General features: G+C 35.6%; 1 protein-coding gene and 1 pseudogene across 1 annotated transcript; both read right to left on the bottom strand.

Moving 5' to 3' along the window:
* Positions 1 to 327: 327 nt before the first annotated feature.
* Positions 328 to 14,905, bottom strand: LOC137952435 (WD repeat-containing protein DWA2-like). The gene is made up of 13 exons (XM_068799557.1): positions 14,716 to 14,905; positions 14,549 to 14,632; positions 14,276 to 14,408; positions 13,700 to 13,811; positions 10,331 to 10,430; positions 5,396 to 5,523; positions 4,845 to 4,914; positions 4,402 to 4,490; positions 1,953 to 1,998; positions 1,445 to 1,515; positions 1,157 to 1,230; positions 872 to 930; positions 328 to 664 (listed from the first exon to the last, which is right to left on the bottom strand). The coding sequence occupies exons 1-13, from the start codon at positions 14,758 to 14,760 to the stop codon at positions 623 to 625; spliced, it is 1,053 nt and encodes a 350-aa protein (XP_068655658.1). The 5' UTR covers positions 14,761 to 14,905; the 3' UTR covers positions 328 to 622.
* A 297-nt stretch (positions 14,906 to 15,202) lies between these two features.
* LOC137965061 (U5 spliceosomal RNA) lies at positions 15,203 to 15,312 on the bottom strand (annotated as a pseudogene).
* Positions 15,313 to 18,248: the final 2,936 nt, after the last annotated feature.

Genomic DNA, 18,248 nt, shown 5'->3' with positions numbered 1-18,248 from the left:
TTAAAATAGATTTTAACTTGTCTGAATTAATAAATAATTATAACATTAAATTAAAATTATATTTAATTAAATTTATAAAAATAAAATACTTTAAAAAAATTACTTTTATAATATCCAAATGCTTAATCAAATTGTTATTTTTTAATATCTAAATTTTTAATCTAAAAAATTAATTAAATATAAAATTAAAAATCATATAATAATATTTTCATTATTCGAATCGAGAATATTAGAGAACTAGAGTACAAGTCTTTGACACCCGGAGATGAATTTGTCATTTTATTTTTTCAAGTTCTTCCTATTTTCTAGTGATTTAGAGGAACTCTCAGCTGTCAAGGATTCAATCCTTTCATATTTTGAAACTCCCTTTACTATTCTCTCAAGAGCATACATCTTCTCAATTCCCATCCAAACAAAAAGGGGTGACTCTGCAACAATACTTGTCAATAAAGTTGAAATTTGAAGAGACGCTCCTGAACTAGCCAATCCAACAGCAGGAGACATTTTCACATCAACAGCTACTAGTCAGATAAAAATAATTATGTTACACACAACACATCAATTGACAAATAGCAAAAGCCAATTGCAGGATTTGTGGAATGCAGCCTCCACCAGTATGAATTCATTTCCTTGAGAGATGAGGCTTCACGGATTCTACCACCACCTGCCAAATCATATTGAATAAATGTTAAGATCAATCGGTAGGAAATTTCAAACAATAACTACTCAAAATGTTTGAATGTCTCATAACTTTTTCATACGGATTACTCTTATTAATAGAATTAAAATATTGTACTTCAGAAATTATATGCAAGACCGACTAGCATTCTAGCACCGTCTTCTCCCTCTAATTTGAGGCAATTTTACTTACCCTCCCATCATATGACAGTGAAGCAAAAATCCAAGGCTCCCGACAGCTCCATGCAAGGCCTGTACTTCATTTTACACTTGTTGAGGTTAATACGGAAACTCAGATTACACAAGCAGGATGGTCCAAGCAAACATAAGCATCTCAGTTGCAGAAGAACCAGTGAAAAGAGGGAAGAAAGACTACAAAAATTTGCTGCTGATACAACTAAATGCTAAAAGACAATGAGAAAATCAAAGATATTGCTAACATGACAACAAATAAGAAATAACTGCATGAAGATATTACCATAAACACTGTCTTCATAATCACTGTACGTGTGGAGTAATGGATCAACATACTGAGTGGGATAGTCTGTCACACTGCACCAAGACCATAAAAAATACAAAAAAGTCCATGCTTAAAAAAAGTAATGACAATCAAATTAATTATATGACTAAGGAAACTAAAAGTGGACTAGGCCTTTGGCTCAACGGCCACAGGCCAGGGGGGAGGGGGAGGGTTCATCAACATTCAGAAAGCAATAAACACCGGTATGTAATCAACATTCAAAAAGTAATAGGGAAATTACAAGACCTGTCACTTGAATCACCACCACTAACTGCAGCAGACATCCACAAGTTGACAGCAGAATCTGTTCCAGCACTCTAGATGAAAGATTAGATCTCATCAGATAAAAAAATGGAATGCGAACTAGAACATGCTCATGATAACATAGATAATAAAATGCATCAGCATATCATAATCAACGACCAAAGTATCAGATACACATGCAGAAGTTGTGATCCCTTTCAATCCAATGGATCCAGATTGTTAACTTTCAATATCCTACACCTATGATGCATATTCCTGCAACCAACATAATGGAGACCAATTTGAAAGACGATTGGATGACCCAAACTGTTTTTGAAAAAAGGTAGACAAAAAATGACATATATGCTTCACAGGAACAGGGAAAGTGGCAGATAGAGCCTGTAGGTGGCCCTAGAGAAGCAGAATATTGGAAAAAGTAAAACTGGCACACATATGGCCAATAAGGAGTTTTAATTTGGAACTACACTATGATGTAGAGAGAGAGAGAGACCAAGATGAGTTCATTGTACTCCGGGTTGTAATGGACGGTCCATGTCCTGCCACAAAGGTAAAACAAAGCTGTAAATAAATCAAGAAAAGTAAATGATAAATGTGAAACATTCTTGCAAAAACTAAACAACTTATGGGTTCACTAGAGATGGATAGATCTGAATCCTCTAGATCAAGATCCAATATTCTCTTTGGATGATGGAAATGTTATGAAGAGAAACTGAAAGAATTGAAAAAGAAAAATAAAGCAGCAGACAAGCCACAGAGCAGAAAACAAATATAAAGGTGTTACAATTGTTAGTATCAATGGTAATTTGGATATTTTAGTATCAAGTTTTGCGTTTTTATTACTTAGTTGTGTATCGTCCGCATAGTTAACTCCAAAAAATTGTGGTCATTATGTTCTACCGTTATAGTCTCCCTTAGTTTTCAAAAAAAAAAAAAAAAGTCACTTTGGAAGTGTGCGTGTTGCATAGTTGCCTCCTTCTGGTTAAAGTTGTTTTCCTTTAGTATTTATTCAGTTTATCATCTTGTGTTTTTATCACTTCAGAGCAATGTCTAAAAACTATAAAAGTGTGCCCAACATCCAGTTTGAATCAAAAGAGGTGATTTGTGTTTGAGATACCGTTAAAAAGCGAATAGTCTTTTGTTAAGCCCTAAAGTTGGGCCGTTTTTTCGTCTTTAAATTGAGCGGAATGTGGTTTAGACTATGGCCACTTTTTACTAGTGTATGGAGCTTTTTCGTACGGTTAGGAGTGATTTTCTTCTCCCATATTTTGTTTAGTCCAACTCTATTAAGCCCTAAAGTTGGGCCTTTTTTTTGCCTTTAAATTGAGTGGAATGTGGTTCAGACTATGACCATTTTTTACTGTGTATGGAGCTTTGTCGTACGGTTAGGAGTGATTTTCTTCTCCCATATTGTGTTTGGTCCAAGTTGGGTCTCTATGTCTTTTTTATCCCCAGTTTGAGGGGGAGAAGTAAAAAAAAGAGGTTTTTTGTTCCACATGTTGTGATAATTTTACCAAAAAATTCAAGAAAATGGTAGCACAAAAGATAATGTTTTTGCATCTATAAAAAAAAATATTTCAGCAAAAAACAATTGAAGACCAAGACTCTTTTTCATTACAAGCTGAAGTTATAAACTCCTACTTGAGGGGGAATGTTGAAGAATAGATATAGAAGACTCTTACATGACTCTCACAACAAGAAGTCTTTCAGAGCAAGAATTAATATGGTGGAGTGTTACTGAACTCTCACAGGAGGTCTCATAGAAAAGTCTCAATTAAAGATATTTTATTTATGTTAGTCTTCTATTTATGTTCTGTTGTTCAATTACTCTAAGACTAATCTTTTAGTGTTTAACTTTAGGTGTAACTAGGACAAGGGTAATTTAACTGTAATTGGATTCTACTTGTTTCCGCTATTATAAATAAAGTTTATGTAATCAAATTACAACAAGTTAGTGAAGTTTTTCTCTTTTCTAGAAATTCAACAGGTATCAAAGTAGTCATTTTCCATAGATGGTTTTTTTCCCCTCTAGGGTTAGCAAAGCATTCATCTAAATAATGTATATAGGGTTCAATTTTCAGGTTTATATGATGTGTGTGCTAGAAGATATAAATAATTGAGTCTAGAGGAGCATTTATATCATTGTACTAAGTTTTCACTTAACTGACCTATTTAATAAAGAGAGGTCGAATTTTGACCTCTGACAAGCATGCTGCACTCTACAGCACTTCTCGAATTCCTTCTCTCTTCTTTCTTTTCTCTTTCTTTTCTATTTTTCTCAGTTTCTCTTATTTTTTACAAAGGGAAAAAGCTATAGGGGTGTTTTTGGAATGCACACAACCAGAGGGCGGTGATCCTTCTTTTCAGCAAGCTTGTCCTGACAAAGCTGTTTCTAAAAAGAGGAATTCGTTTTCATGTGATAGGAAGACCATGTGCATGACTTGGGTTTATTCTAAGGACTATAGACACCAGGGACGATGACTGGTTTCTTGCACCGACCTGCTATTATCAATGAATCATCATCAACCTCTAGAGGCCTTGAGTACCTCTCTAAATAGGTCCACAGCCCATGGACAAAAGAATTTATTTCGACTTCCATCAAGACAGCAACTACAATAGGCCCTGAATAAATGAGAAGAATTTATTCACCACGACACTAAAAAAGCCTCCCTCAGCTAGCCAGACCAGGGTTGCCTGAGCTTCCTATGAAAATTCAGATCCTACACTGAAAATGAGGTCCACTTCGTCCTTCATTTTGTTCAAAAGTAGGATTTGGAGCATGTATTGAGCATACACTGCAGTTTTTAAATCAGAAGTCTACGAGGAACAAAAAAATCAATCTATGAAGGAGGAGAAAGAGCAAGAAGCATACTTTAGGCAAATATTATAGAACATCGTAAACAGGGCTAGAGAGAGAAAGAGAAAGAGAGAGGAGGAGATACCAATGTGCATGCCCTGGAAATTTTCTAACTGCAACCTTCGGCATTCTGAGATCCCAAATGTTTATCCCAGACTCATCCTCTGCAGTAACCTGTAAACGCAGTGACTTAGCCACAACACACAAATTTTGATACTAATAGAAAATGTCAAATAACAGATTCAGTACTCCATAATGACAGGCACCTAGAAATTTACAATAAAATAAGGTTATGGAAGGAATCGAATTTTCAGAACCACATGACTAAAGAAGCAAATCACTGAACTTTTTGAAGACATCCTACATGCTAAGGTGATTCTAAATTTACCAAAATGCTTAAATTGGAAATATAAAACATCCACATCTAGCACTTTTTTAACTTTTTGAAATTGTGAATTTTATTTCAATCCAGAGGCAAAGGAAACTTCTTTTTTTTTTTTTTGCTAGAGAATCAGCATTAGCACTTACAAGTACAAATTGCTCCTTGGGGTTGAAATCAACATTACGAACATGGGCACACTCTATAGAGTTTGCCTTCCTGAAAAGATATCAAGTATAGATCATTTAGAGAAAAAAGAAAAGAAATTCGAAGCCAAAGAAAACTAAATAACTAGGTACATCTGACATAATGCTCCGTCTGATCAAAATATTTCAAAAAAATAAAATAAAAAAATTTAATGCCTTTAACTAACGTACAGAACTGATCACAGAGACCACTGAAACATTAAAAAAAGCACCTTTTTCTAAGGTATCTGAGATTATACAATGGAAGCAAAATTACTTAAAAGATAAGTCTTGAAAACAAGCAGTACAGTAATACGAGGATGGAATATGGAATATACATTGTGATTCTACATGAAAATAGTCTGTACCACATGACGTTTAGTACAATGAATAGATTGACATTACTACTACGTGGAATCCAATCAATTTCTACATTTTATCCTTCACTTTCTGAGGGAAGAGTAAGAGTGACAATTCCAGGAATCCTGCATGGTAAGTGGGACAGAAAAACTTACTTCATTGTACGGAGATCCCAAAATTTAACAGAAGAATCACAAGTTCCAGCTACAGTATTCTGGTCATGTGGATCCCATGCTCCACCAGATAAGTTGTGCAGCATACCAATGGATTCCTGTGCTATTACCTAAATGCAAAATGATCTGAACCTAACTCAGCATAAAGAAAATTGGAAAGCAGATATCAATAAATATCTAAACTCTAGCAAAGATCGCCAACAAAGTCATAACTTTCTTTTGATGTTTAAGTTGAACCACACAGTTTACGTCTTTGCAAGGCATCCCATGCCCTGTATTAGGCATCCTGGCAGAGTCATCTCGGATTTGGCCACATTCAAGACAATTCAAGATGTCTGTCTCAGACCTAATACAACCCACTCTCCATACATTTCATGGTCTGCAGTTACTATTTGGACTTTTGTGCATTTTGTATAACTTATTTTGATTTAAAATTATGCTATCATAAACTTTCCATGCGTAGACTGACGGATTTTTGAGCGTTTTTAGAGATTTCAAAAGGCCTAGGGAGAGACTATAAATAGAGAGGCCTCTCCCATTGTAAAAGGGTCGAAAAATCCTTAGCCTTCTTTACTCTTTTGGTGTATAGAGAGAGTTTTTAGCCTTGACCTTCAAGAGTGTTTGGCCACCCTTTGTAATCTTGTATTCTCAATACAAAGTAGGCTTTTCTCTTCTATACTTTGGTGTTTTCATTGTCCCATTTGGCTTGCAACTTCTTGTGTGAAGTATTGGTTGGAGGATCCGAGGCTCAAGGAGGCTGACTAGTTCTTCGGAAGAGCTAGGCCGCACGGGGTAGATATTCCGCTTGGCTAGACGGACCTAGCCCAAATCTAACCGCGTGACAACTGGTATCAGAGCGTACGTTGCAATCAATGGCTTCCACAAGTGGAGAAGATGCTTCAAGAGGCAAAGATCAAGTAAGTGATGTTAACTTTCGTTTTTCTACTCTTGAACATCGGTTGGATAGTGTTGAGAACCTTTGTACGAATTGGGAGGAATTCGTTCAAAAGACTATTGAGGAGCATCAGCCAACTCCGAATTGGCTGAGAGGATTTGAAGAGTATGGAAGAGCACAAAGAACATCTTCGAAAAGTGTTCAAGAAATTGAGACACAATCAGCTATATGTCAAGAAGGAGAAGTGTTCCTTTGGGTTGCAAGAGGTGTCCTTTCTTGGACATTGGATAGGGGAAGGACGGATATGGATGGACAGCAAGAAGGTGGAGGCTGTGCGTGATTGGTCAATCCCTACCAAGGTGCGTGAGCTTAGAAGTTTTCTTGGTTTGGCAAACTATTATAGGAGGTTTATCAAGGGTTTCTCAGCTATAGCAGCCCCCTTGACCGATCTCCTAAAGAAGGACCAAAAATGGCAATGGACGGACTCATGCCAAGGAGCATTCCAGCGGCTGAAGGATACCATGATGGTTGAACCAGTGCTTCACCTTGCTGATTTCAGCAAGCCATTTGAGGTACATACCGATGCCTAAAATTATGCCATTGGGGGTGTGTTTGAACAAGAAGGACACCCAGTCGCTTATGAGAGTAGGAAGCTCAATGAAACTGAGCAACGGTACACTGTACAAGAAAGAGAAATGACGGCGGTAGTGCATTGTTTACGTCTTTGGAGGCACTATCTCTTAGGCTCCAAATTTATTGTAAAAACTGACAATGTTGCTTCTAGTTACTTTCTTACACAGAAAAAGCTCAGTCCAAAACAGGCCCGGTGGCAAGATTTCTTGGCCGAGTTTGATTTTGAGATGATGTACAAGGCGGGGAAGTCAAATGGTGCTGCGGACGCACTGAGCAGGAAGGTGGATACACCTATCTCTTACGAGGAAGAGACCAGCCAGAGCTTGGTGCACATGGAGCAAGAAGGACCAGCACCTTACACGCATGCGGCTGAATCCCCGCATACCGCAGCAGACGGCACTTGCTTCACGCGCACCACGCGCGGTGCGGTAGCATCAATACACGAAGAGGCGCGCGGCGCAAGCGTAGGCGCAGGAGATAGGCGCTTTGCGCAAGGCAAGAGCGCGCGCATGGAGGACCATCTTGGCGCAAAAACAGAAAATGGAACTTTGCGACTACAAGCCTTAGCAGCAATTACACAAGTTGGCCCAAAGAGAGCAAACCAAAGAGAACGGTAATTGAAAAGCCAAATCAATAATTCTCATTTGGCCCAAAGAGAGCAAACCAATGAACGGTAATTGATGACTACCAAAGACCTCATCTTCGTGTTTTCTCCCAAAACACCTGTTCATCCCCTCACCTGAACATAGGTTTCTTCTCGACAAATGTTGGTATCTCAACTATGCTGATTTAATTTTCTGGTCAATATTATGGTTGATTTTGTGGACAGTTTTTTTGGTCAATTCTACCATTGAAGTCTCATATTGATGTGCACTTTGGATTATTCATGCTTCTCAACCTTACAGCAGTGTGGATTGTACCACAAGGTTTGGTATTCTTTTGGATGTTCGCTTCTACCTGAAATTGTGAAGAGGTTCCCTGGTGACAAGATATTCGAAGTGATTTTGTCCTTGGTGACAACTTAGACTTAAGTGGGTGGTTTCCTACTGCTGCACTTGAAAGTGGATGGTCTCCTACTATTGCTCCTCAATGGATTTTTTATGCCATCCTTGAGAGATAAGTTTTCCTACTTAGTGATTATTATCACTACCTTGTGTTTGAAATCATATAATATGTTTTTATTTTATTTCAAATTTTCTTATTTGTGTCACCCACATATCTCTACCTATTACCTACGTTGAGAGAGCCCCCTTCACAGTTTTTTTTTTTTTTTTTGAAATGTTGATAATTTTATTTAAAAGAAAGAGAAGACACATCAAGGGAGACCTCCCCTTCACTGTTTTTTCTATTCTAAATGTTTTGTCCAATTGGACATGTTGATGTGGTGTGCTATCCACGACAAGGAGAAAAAAAAAAGTTGAATATTTCCTATTATGTCCAAAGGCTGAATGACATATATTCCCCAACTGGTGATGAATTTTAGTCCAAAAATTATCATACAAGTGCAAACTCCAGAACCAATGCCACATAACAAAGACAAGCTGCAGATTTATGAAAACCAATTTATCCTTTTTTCTTGTGCTTAGAATAGGGAATAATGTGAGACTTATTTTTTAACAAGTTGAAGGTATACACTCCTGTTTGAGGAGGGAGTCTAAGAAGTTTTAATTCTGAGTTTATTTAGTTTCATTGTTTTCTAAGAAAGCGTTTTCTTATAAAAACTAGATTCATAGGGTTTAAGGAGAGTAGGGACATTACTATAATTTGTACTATTAATTAAATTATAAATAGGGTAGAATAGTCTCTAAGCCTTAATCTCTCCTACACTAAACTTTTTGCAAATTTCAGTTTCCCACAAAAAGATGAAGAAGGGGAAGCCCCCCTCCCACCCAACGGTTATTGATGTCAAAATTCAAATTCCAAAACTGAAAGTACTTGAGCCAAGCAACAAATCTGTACATTCAAACGACTTTACAAGTAAGCACCAAACATTGTGTGTTATAATAACTTTGGAAAAGTTATATGCTTTAAGTTTACTAGGATGTTGTTAAATATGAAAAGTACAAAACGATGGACGGGTTGATGGTCGGACTGGAATTGACCATGTCACCAACTCTATGACTGGTCCAATTTATATAACATTGTTATCTTTTGCTTTTAGGAAAAGGACCAGTTGCCAACAAGCAAACTTTCAAATAAGAAAGAGAGAACAAGCAGATATGGAAAATTGCAATTGACAAATGTAGATAGTTAGAAGCAAACTTTGTAAGCGGATTTCAAGATATAATAATAGAATATCAGTGTAAGAACTACAGTTCTGCTAAAATACTAAGTGGTTTGTGTATTCTTCTCCAGGGAACTCAGGTCCAGCAGGATTTGAGGGTGTTTTTCATGACTCCTCTGGCAGTGTTCTCACCTCCTATGGCCCTCTTGGCACGAAGGACTTTACTACAGCCGAGCTTCAAGCTCTAAGGTGCGGGGTAAGGATCTTGGAAGACCACTTCCAATGTCCCTTGATTGTTGAAGGCGGTGGTTATCTCTTGGTGCTCCTGAAGGAAGACCCCCTTGGAGCCTTTGGAGCTGTTACTTTGAAATTAGTGACCTTTGCCCTCTTGTTTGCTCCTGGATTCATGTTCCTAGGTCCACTAATTGTATGGCTGATTCCTTGTCTAGAGAATGGATCACCCTCAAAGCCCTTGTTGTAAGGGGTTTCCTCTCCTAGGCCTTTCTTTGTTCTGGCTTCTCGCATAAAAAAGCGCACTCTTATAAAAAAAAAAAAAAGTGGTTGTGTATTTGGGATTTTTTGGTAATTCTACCCTGTGTTATCTATCCCTAGTGGTTAGACAGCAGTACAGGAAGTTAGTCTATAAGTCTGGCCTATTTTTTCTTTTATGACTCTATACTCAAGTGTATTATGAGCACACGTACTAAGGGGTATTTTTGTTGTTTGTCCCCTTTTCCACTTAAGTGATATAAATATTGTTAAGGGTGAAGTTTAACCCCTAATGAGAGCAGCCTCCCTCACACTGCTTTTTAATCTTCCTCTTTCTTTCTTTCTTATCTTTTTCTCTTTCATTATTTCAATCTCATATTTTTACAAGTCCTATGTGATCTCTAGTCATGAGGGTTTTATTACACCTTTTGCACTGAAACTTTTAATATATTTAAGCAAATTGAATGGTAACAAAAACATCAGATTCACAGCTCCCCCCTTTCCTTTCATTCAGAACTTTTTATGTTCTCAACATCTTATATTCAAAAGTAAGAAAATGCATAATCTAGAACCAAAAAATAATTAGATATCAAGGGTTCTTATATTAGCAACACAATAGTCTTACATTTATTAACATTTGCAACTACCAATAAGCCAAAAAATAGCATGACCAAACCTTCGCAGTCTTTGCTGAAGAATCTAAGTTCCAGAAAAAAATATTTTCCTCATCCATGCTGATCAGTTGATCATGCTTTCCAGAAGGCCACCAGAGCACACTGTTTAAGGTTGCAGTTTATAAATAAATAAATCAAAAAATTCTGAGAAAATCAAATCTTTGTGCAAGGATAGGATGTTCGTAAGATTGCAAAATATGAACAGGATGAACGAATTTTAAAAAAACAAATTTTACCACTATCACATAAATAAAAAGAATAACTGCAATGTACATTCATCATACACTTCTTTATTTGTTTTATAAAAAATGCACTATTATATTTATCTTAAAAATAAACCCAATATCCTATAAACACAGATACCAGTATACCTTTTATGCAAAACAATCCAGTTCAAATGACCAATCAATTTATTACTTTTGAGAAGTAAAGTTCTCTGAATTTTCAGATTCACAACAAAGGATTTAAACAGCTTGATCTATCATATAAGATCATAAAAGGGCTAACTACTAATGATGTTCTGAAGGTATGTAAAATCGTGAGGATAGAAAATATTAGGACTAGTAGTTTTTGATTTGCAAAGAAAATAAGAAAATAAAAAATAAAAAATAAAATGCAAAATGTGCTTTTCAATTCCAAGCATCAAATTATGAAAAAATGGCTCAGTTGGAGTGTTCAAAAAGCTTCAAAGGAAAAGACCTCAAAGGGCAGCAAAGAGGTGTCAATTACTTATTTCCTTCAACAACAACAAAAAAAAAGTACATCCTGAGACATCATGATGAAATCAAGACAGCTGTTAGAGGTGATCGAAGTTTTAGTGAACAAGAACTTATTAAATCTAATTAAAAGAGCTGAATCTTTACAAGATTCCAAAGGATAAAAAGGAAGAGACTATATACATGGTTGAGATCTGAAACAGACAACCAAACAATGCACTTTTTAGTGCAGACACTGTGCAGGAGTCTCAGGTTAATTCTTGTCAAATTTATTAAAGTGGCTCAATAAAAGGTATGGCATAATAGACACTAATCACCATATCTTAAAGCTTCTAGATGTCCGCTCCCCACCCCCCCACGTGGCTGTTTGGACTCCCCCTCCGGCTGGTCACTTCAAGCTCAACTTTGATGGTAGCGCATTTGGTAATTCTAGGAGTGCAGGTTTTGGTGATGTGATATTCGGTGTTGAGGGCACCCCTCTTATCTCCTACTCCTGACCTCTTGGCATTGCAGACTCGATTACAGCTGAGCTTTCCGGCCTCCTCCACGACCTCCGCATCTTCCACGAGCATTTTAGTGGCCCACTCATTGTGAAAGGCGACTCCAGGGTGGTCATTGGGTGGTGCTCGTCCTCCACTTTCCCACCCTGGCGTCATTGGCAGTTGTTTCTTGACATTATGGATCTTGTTTCTTATATTTCTTGTACCTGGTCTCGTGTACTTAGATCAGCCAATTCGGCTGTTGATTCTTATGCTAAATTGGGCCCCTCCCTCCAATCTCTTGTTATAAGAGGAGGTCTCCCTTAATGTATTTTCTTTTCTTGCAATAAATTCAAAAAAAAAAATATATATATATATATATATATATATCTTAAAACTTCTAGACTTTCTTCATTTGCTTGTTGAACCCCCTCGTGTGGCATTAGTGCATATTCCACATGTGCTTAGATTTTGAATCTCCATATCTTAAAGCTTGTAGATTTTCTGCATTTGCTAGTTGAACCCCTTCATTGGGCATTAGTGCATATTTAACATGTGCTAAGGTTTTGAATGAAACTACTGAAACATGTCACTGAAAGACTCAAGACAAAGATGCGTCAAGAACATAGAGGAGGCAGGGTGTGCAGTTAATTAATTTTTCAGGATGGTTGACAAGCTTGGGGTTTCTATATACAGATAGTCTATAGTCAAAATTGCATGTAATTATTGATGAAAAAAGAAATTACCAATCTTCTACAAGTTGGGATTGGGACTTGCTGGTACTTTTGAAAGATGTTAAAATAGGGAAGGTTAGAGATAGAGGTGCCACAGCACATCAAAAGTGTTTTCTTAATTTAATCTTATGCACTTTGTATGGAGGTGAATTATAATGGATTAACAAGTGTTAGCTGCAGTGTTTCCCATTGAAAAGGAGTTCATGGAGATTCAAAATCTAAGCACATGTGGAATATGCACTAATGCCACACGAGGGGGTTCAACCCCTTCATTGGGCATTAGTGCATATTTAACATGTGCTAAGGTTTTGAATGAAACTACTGAAACATGTCACTGAAAGACTCAAGACAAAGATGCGTCAAGAACATAGAGGAGGCAGGGTGTGCAGTTAATTAATTTTTCAGGATGGTTGAAAAGCTTGGGGTTTCTATATACAGATAGCCTATAGTCAAAATTGCATGTAATTATTGATGAAAAAAGAAATTACCAATCTTCTACAAGTTGGGATTGGGACTTGCTGGTACTTTTGAAAGATGTTAAAATAGGGAAGGTTAGAGATAGAGGTGCCACAGCACATCAAAAGTGTTTTCTTAATTTAATCTTATGCACTTTGTATGGAGGTGAATTATAATGGATTAACAAGTGTTAGCTGCAGTGTTTCCCATTGAAAAGGAGTTCATGGAGATTCAAAATCTAAGCACATGTGGAATATGCACTAATGCCACACGAGGGGGTTCAACCCCTTCATTGGGCATTAGTGCATATTTAACATGTGCTAAGGTTTTGAATGAAACTACTGAAACATGTCACTGAAAGACTCAAGACAAAGATGCGTCAAGAACATAGAGGAGGCAGGGTGTGCAGTTAATTAATTTTTCAGGATGGTTGAAAAGCTTGGGGTTTCTATATACAGATAGCCTATAGTCAAAATTGCATGTAATTATTGATGAAAAAAGAAATTACCAATCTTCTACAAGTTGGGATTGGGACTTGCTGGTACTTTTGAAAGATGTTAAAATAGGGAAGGTTAGAGATAGAGGTGCCACAGCACATCAAAAGTGTTTTCTTAATTTAATCTTATGCACTTTGTATGGAGGTGAATTATAATGGATTAACAAGTGTTAGCTGCAGTGTTTCCCATTGAAAAGGAGTTCCCTTTTACTTCAGTTACTAGTAATGATTCCTTTGGTGTCAACAAACACTAGTTTATTTGGCAGTAATGAAAGACTTGGGTTATTTGAGTATTTGATATTACTCCATCTTTCCATTCACTACAAAGATATTACTGTGAAAACCTATGTCCTTCTTTTGTGAATTTAGTAAATGAATTTTGCTCAACAAAGTGAAGAATCGGCTATCTAAAGCAAACAAAATACAAAATCAAGATTAAATGGCATATGCCATACATATCCTATCACTAAAAATAATAAGAGAATCTTACCATTTGATCTTAGAAGTATGCGCATCAAGAGAGACAAGCTGTTCCAACTGTGGGGCATTTGATTGGCCATATGCTTCAGGGATCTCCCAAATTGCTGCTCCACATGATTCTCCTTCGATCACAATGAGGAAAAACAGTATAAACCACCAGATATCATTGATGCTCAAGTTAAGCAAAGGCTGCAAATCCAATATCAAATGTGATGCAGGAGAGATATTCTAGAAGAAAGTAAAATAAGACAAGCCTCCCTGATGTAAAATTGCACAAGCTTCAAAATGAGAAAACTTGCAGTATCATGAATGTGTAATGACATGATTTAACCAAGATACATGATGTTACAAGAGGACCAACAAAGCCACAAAATACATGAAACTACATATTTCAAGCATCAGTTGAAAAGTGATTGTCCTCAACACTAATTTTTTACAATATATAAATTAGTGTCATCTTCGACCAAATACGTACGTTATGTTTTTGAATGGCCGTACATTGATTTCCTTCCCACCTATCAAACATAATGCGCCCTTCATTTGATGAATATTATGGAATTTTACACGAAGCCATAAATTAACCTACCAGAAGCAAACACAGTCGAAAAAACACGGGGATTGAACGGACAAGATGCAAGATCCCAGATCTCATTGGGGTGGTAAAACAATCCCTCACAAATAAGCTCCGTTCCAGTCGGTGAAAGCCTGATCAAATGAACCTGACGAGATAACAGTGATATAATTTACAAGAGAAGCAACTGATAAATGATTTCCGAGTTTGGAATTATAATCTGTATCGAACAACGAGCATTATTTGAAAAGAGTAAAAAAAAAAAAAAAATTACATAACGCTAAAAACCTCGTTTTCTTCCTTGAGGCTGAGAGTTCCAGCGAGGAAGCTTGTATGGTCCTTGTCCGCTTTGACGTCCGCAATGCATCTTGCCTGGAAAAGATAGCCACATGTGAAGAGATACTACTAGGATTTTATTTTCCAGGGCTTTGCCACAGAATTTGCAGATCTCTCACCTGGTATTTGAGGCCGTAGCCAATGCCAGTGGCTACTCCTTGCATTTTCGGCAACTGCTATCGCTCTTGCGTCAACTTCCGTCCGATGTTCGAAAGAGTTCGGGTCTTCAAAGATCGCCTCCGCGCGAAGACCATAGTTTTTTTTTTCCTGAATTTTTCTTTGTTGTCTTCACCGGAAATCATCGTTATATTTAGACTGGGGAAATTAATTCTTTCTTTACTAAAGAATAATCAGGCAATAATGTGTATACTGTATAAATTATATTATGTAAATCATCATAGTTTGAATCCAAATACATCTTAAATATAGAAATTGATTGCTTTATCGAGTTCAAAGGTTGACTAAAATTACCCTTTCATCGATCTTCCTGCACCTCACCTCATTCCAGTTTTAAGAAATTACACTATTCTTCTCAGAGTTAGAGAGGCTGAGTGTCAGATGGTCAGTGAAACGCATTAGGTTGATACTTGTTAGGGCGACAACCCGAGGGTTAGAAGCCCATAAAAAAATTGGCGTATGCCGCTTAATGTGGCGAGCACACGGTATTCTTTAGTAAAAGGCGAAAGAATAGTTCGCTATGTGCTCACCACGCGGCTGCGTGATTTGGTTTCTCCGCGTCAGTGAGATTATATTGTATATCTGAAGCAGGGAGTTTTTATTCCTCTTCGATGTGGGACTAAACTTTTGCAGCCCAAAATGTGCACAGTAGGAAGCCATCTAAATCTAAACAGTGGAGAGTATTGGTCCATTTGGGTCCCTATCGTCAATAATTTGCCCTAACTATTTTATTCTTAAGCTTGGCATGCGTCTACACACCCTTTGTGGGCATGTAGGGAAATATAATTAGAGATTACATATTAAAATTTGATTTATTAGGAAAAGTTTGTGCATTTAGAAAGTGAAAGTGAGATTACATATCCATATGCTTCATCAAATTGTTACTTTTTAATATCTAAATTCTCACTTTTGAAATATTAATTAAATATAATATTAAAATCATAAATTTATGTAAATAAAAAAAGGATTATTATAAAAATTTACATTTATAGATTTAATTTTATCATATAGTTTTATTTGACTGAACTGAAATATATTTTAATTTGTTTAAATTTAATTAATATTATTTTATTATATATATATATATAAATGATTAAATAAATTCTTAATTTTATAATATCCAAATGTTAATTAAATTATTACTTTACAGTATCTAAATTCTTACACTTAAAGTAGCCATTAAATATAATATTAAAAATAGGGAATTTATATAAATAAATTTAAGGGTATTTTATTATATAAAATTACTTTAATAGATTTAAATTTTATTTTTGATATTTTTATTTGAATAATCTGAGTAAAATAAAATAAATTTTAACTTGTTTAAATTAATAAATAATTTTAAAAAAATAATTAATTAAATATATAAAAAAGGATCAAACAAATACTTACTTTTATGGTATCCAAATACTTAATCAAATTTTTACTTTTGTGATATCTAAATTCTCACTCTTAAATTAAATATAATATTAAAATCATGAATTTATATAAATAAAAAAGAGGGTATTTTATCATATAAATTTACTCTAATAGATTTAATTTTTAAATATTTTTTTAATAAACTAAGATAAATTTCAATTTTTAAAATTAATAAATAATTAAAATTTAAGAGGTTTAATTTAATTAAATATATAAAGTAAAATACTTAAAATAATTAATTTTATTATATTCAAATGCAAGAGTGAGAGGGCAAAATGAGTATAACAAAAGCGAGAAAGCGACTGAGCGCACAAGTGAAAATGAATTCACTAGCCTTAAGGAGTGATTTCACTTTCACTTACCACTTACCGTGCACACTAACAAGTTTTGGGTCATTTTCAATAGTGTAAGTACTTTCACTTTCAAAGTGCACTAATAAGGCCTTAATGTACCTAAAATTAATATGAATTATGTGCAACTATGTGCAGCTATAAAAATAGTCCTTTCATTGAAAAATGATGATTTATTCAATCAGTGATCAAAAGATAATTTTGTGTTGTCTTATACTCCAATGTAACTATTTATAGATATTATATTTTGGTTCCAGTGGAGGAATCAACATCCCAAATTAGTTTTCTAATAGCTTCCTTTGTAGAATGTGTCTTCTTAAGATCTACTTATTTTCATAAAGAAGGATGATCAAAAGGCATTTGATTTTTTTTATTACTTTGGCTTGATATGATACAAATGGTCCCTCAGGAGACTCTTTTATTTTTCCATGTTGTGGCCTTACAATTCCTATAGAGTACCCAAACTAATTCTTCTAGCATTTGATAAGCAATCTACACAAAAAAAAAAAATGAATATTGAAACACTTCAATAAAGTTCTAAATTGGAAATTTGGTGACCCTATTTAAAACTAAACGTTGGATAAGTCATTAACCACTTGGTGAACAATCTTAGATAGAAGAAGCATTGGCTCCTTAACAACCATGCTGAATTTACATCATTATAGTTCAATATTCTTGAATGAGCATGTCATAACAGCTCAAGTGTACAAATTAGCCCCTAGTGTGCCTGGACAAACATGTCAATGTACAACTATTGAATGTAGGACCCCATGATTAGAACCCTCGAGCCAAGTGAGAGAAGGGAAGAACAAAAGGAGAGAAAAGAAAAAGGGAGAGAGAGAGCCTTTAGGCTAAGAGAGAGCTTGCACGAATCGGGAAAAGATGAGAGAGCTTGAATGCTCCACTCCAAGCCAAGGGCCTTTATTTATAGTTTTAGAGTGGATTTTACAATGTCTATAATGCTCTTAAGGCTACAAGCTTTACATAAGAAAAAACATAAGTAAACATGTTCCTCCTTGACTAATTACACTCTTGTGTTATTTTTATGATAAATCTTCTAATTTACCATGATGCCACCTCTCTTGGATGTGTGGGTTTAAGCCCGTCTTCTAACAACAACTATTTTACCTATTAAATTGCAATTCAATTAGGTAACCACTGTTACAATTAGATTAGGACTTCTCAGTCGCATTTACACTATGATTGTAACTCTGAGTTTGTTTAAGACCCTGCTGTATAATAAAGAGACAATCCCATTTTCTTTTGATTAACATGGCATCAAAGCTAGATTAGTGCTAGTCATAGACAAGCGTGTTTACTCCCAGCAAGGAGCAGTTCCTTGTTTCTTGGCAGCAGTTTGAAAGGGTATGCTGTAGTAGGACTATTTTTAATCACTCAGTTGTAATTAGATTAGGTTACCATTGTTAGCTGTTGTGATTCTAACTCTGGGTTTATTTAAGACCCTACTGCATAATGATAATTTCTTTTTCTGTCTTATTAACAAAACATATTTTTCCATCCACTATAATCCATCATTTGAACAATCCTGTTAGGTCAGTCTTCTTCAAATCTTTCCTTCCATCCATATCATGTTATTCATATCAAAGGTTTAGCCAAAAACAGGATAAACTACAAAGAGAGCTGACAGAGAAGTATTATCAGATTTAAAAGAGTTTCCAGAAGAAGAAAAGAAAGATGCAAAGACT

The sequence above is a fragment of the Aristolochia californica genome, unplaced genomic scaffold (genome assembly GCF_029961685.1).
Source record: "Aristolochia californica isolate CCGP_79_NKW_82.1479 unplaced genomic scaffold, dmAriCali1.0.hap1 SCAF_1, whole genome shotgun sequence".
Lineage (NCBI taxonomy): Eukaryota > Viridiplantae > Streptophyta > Magnoliopsida > Piperales > Aristolochiaceae > Aristolochia > Aristolochia californica.
This window is presented reverse-complemented; position numbering and strand designations above follow the sequence as displayed.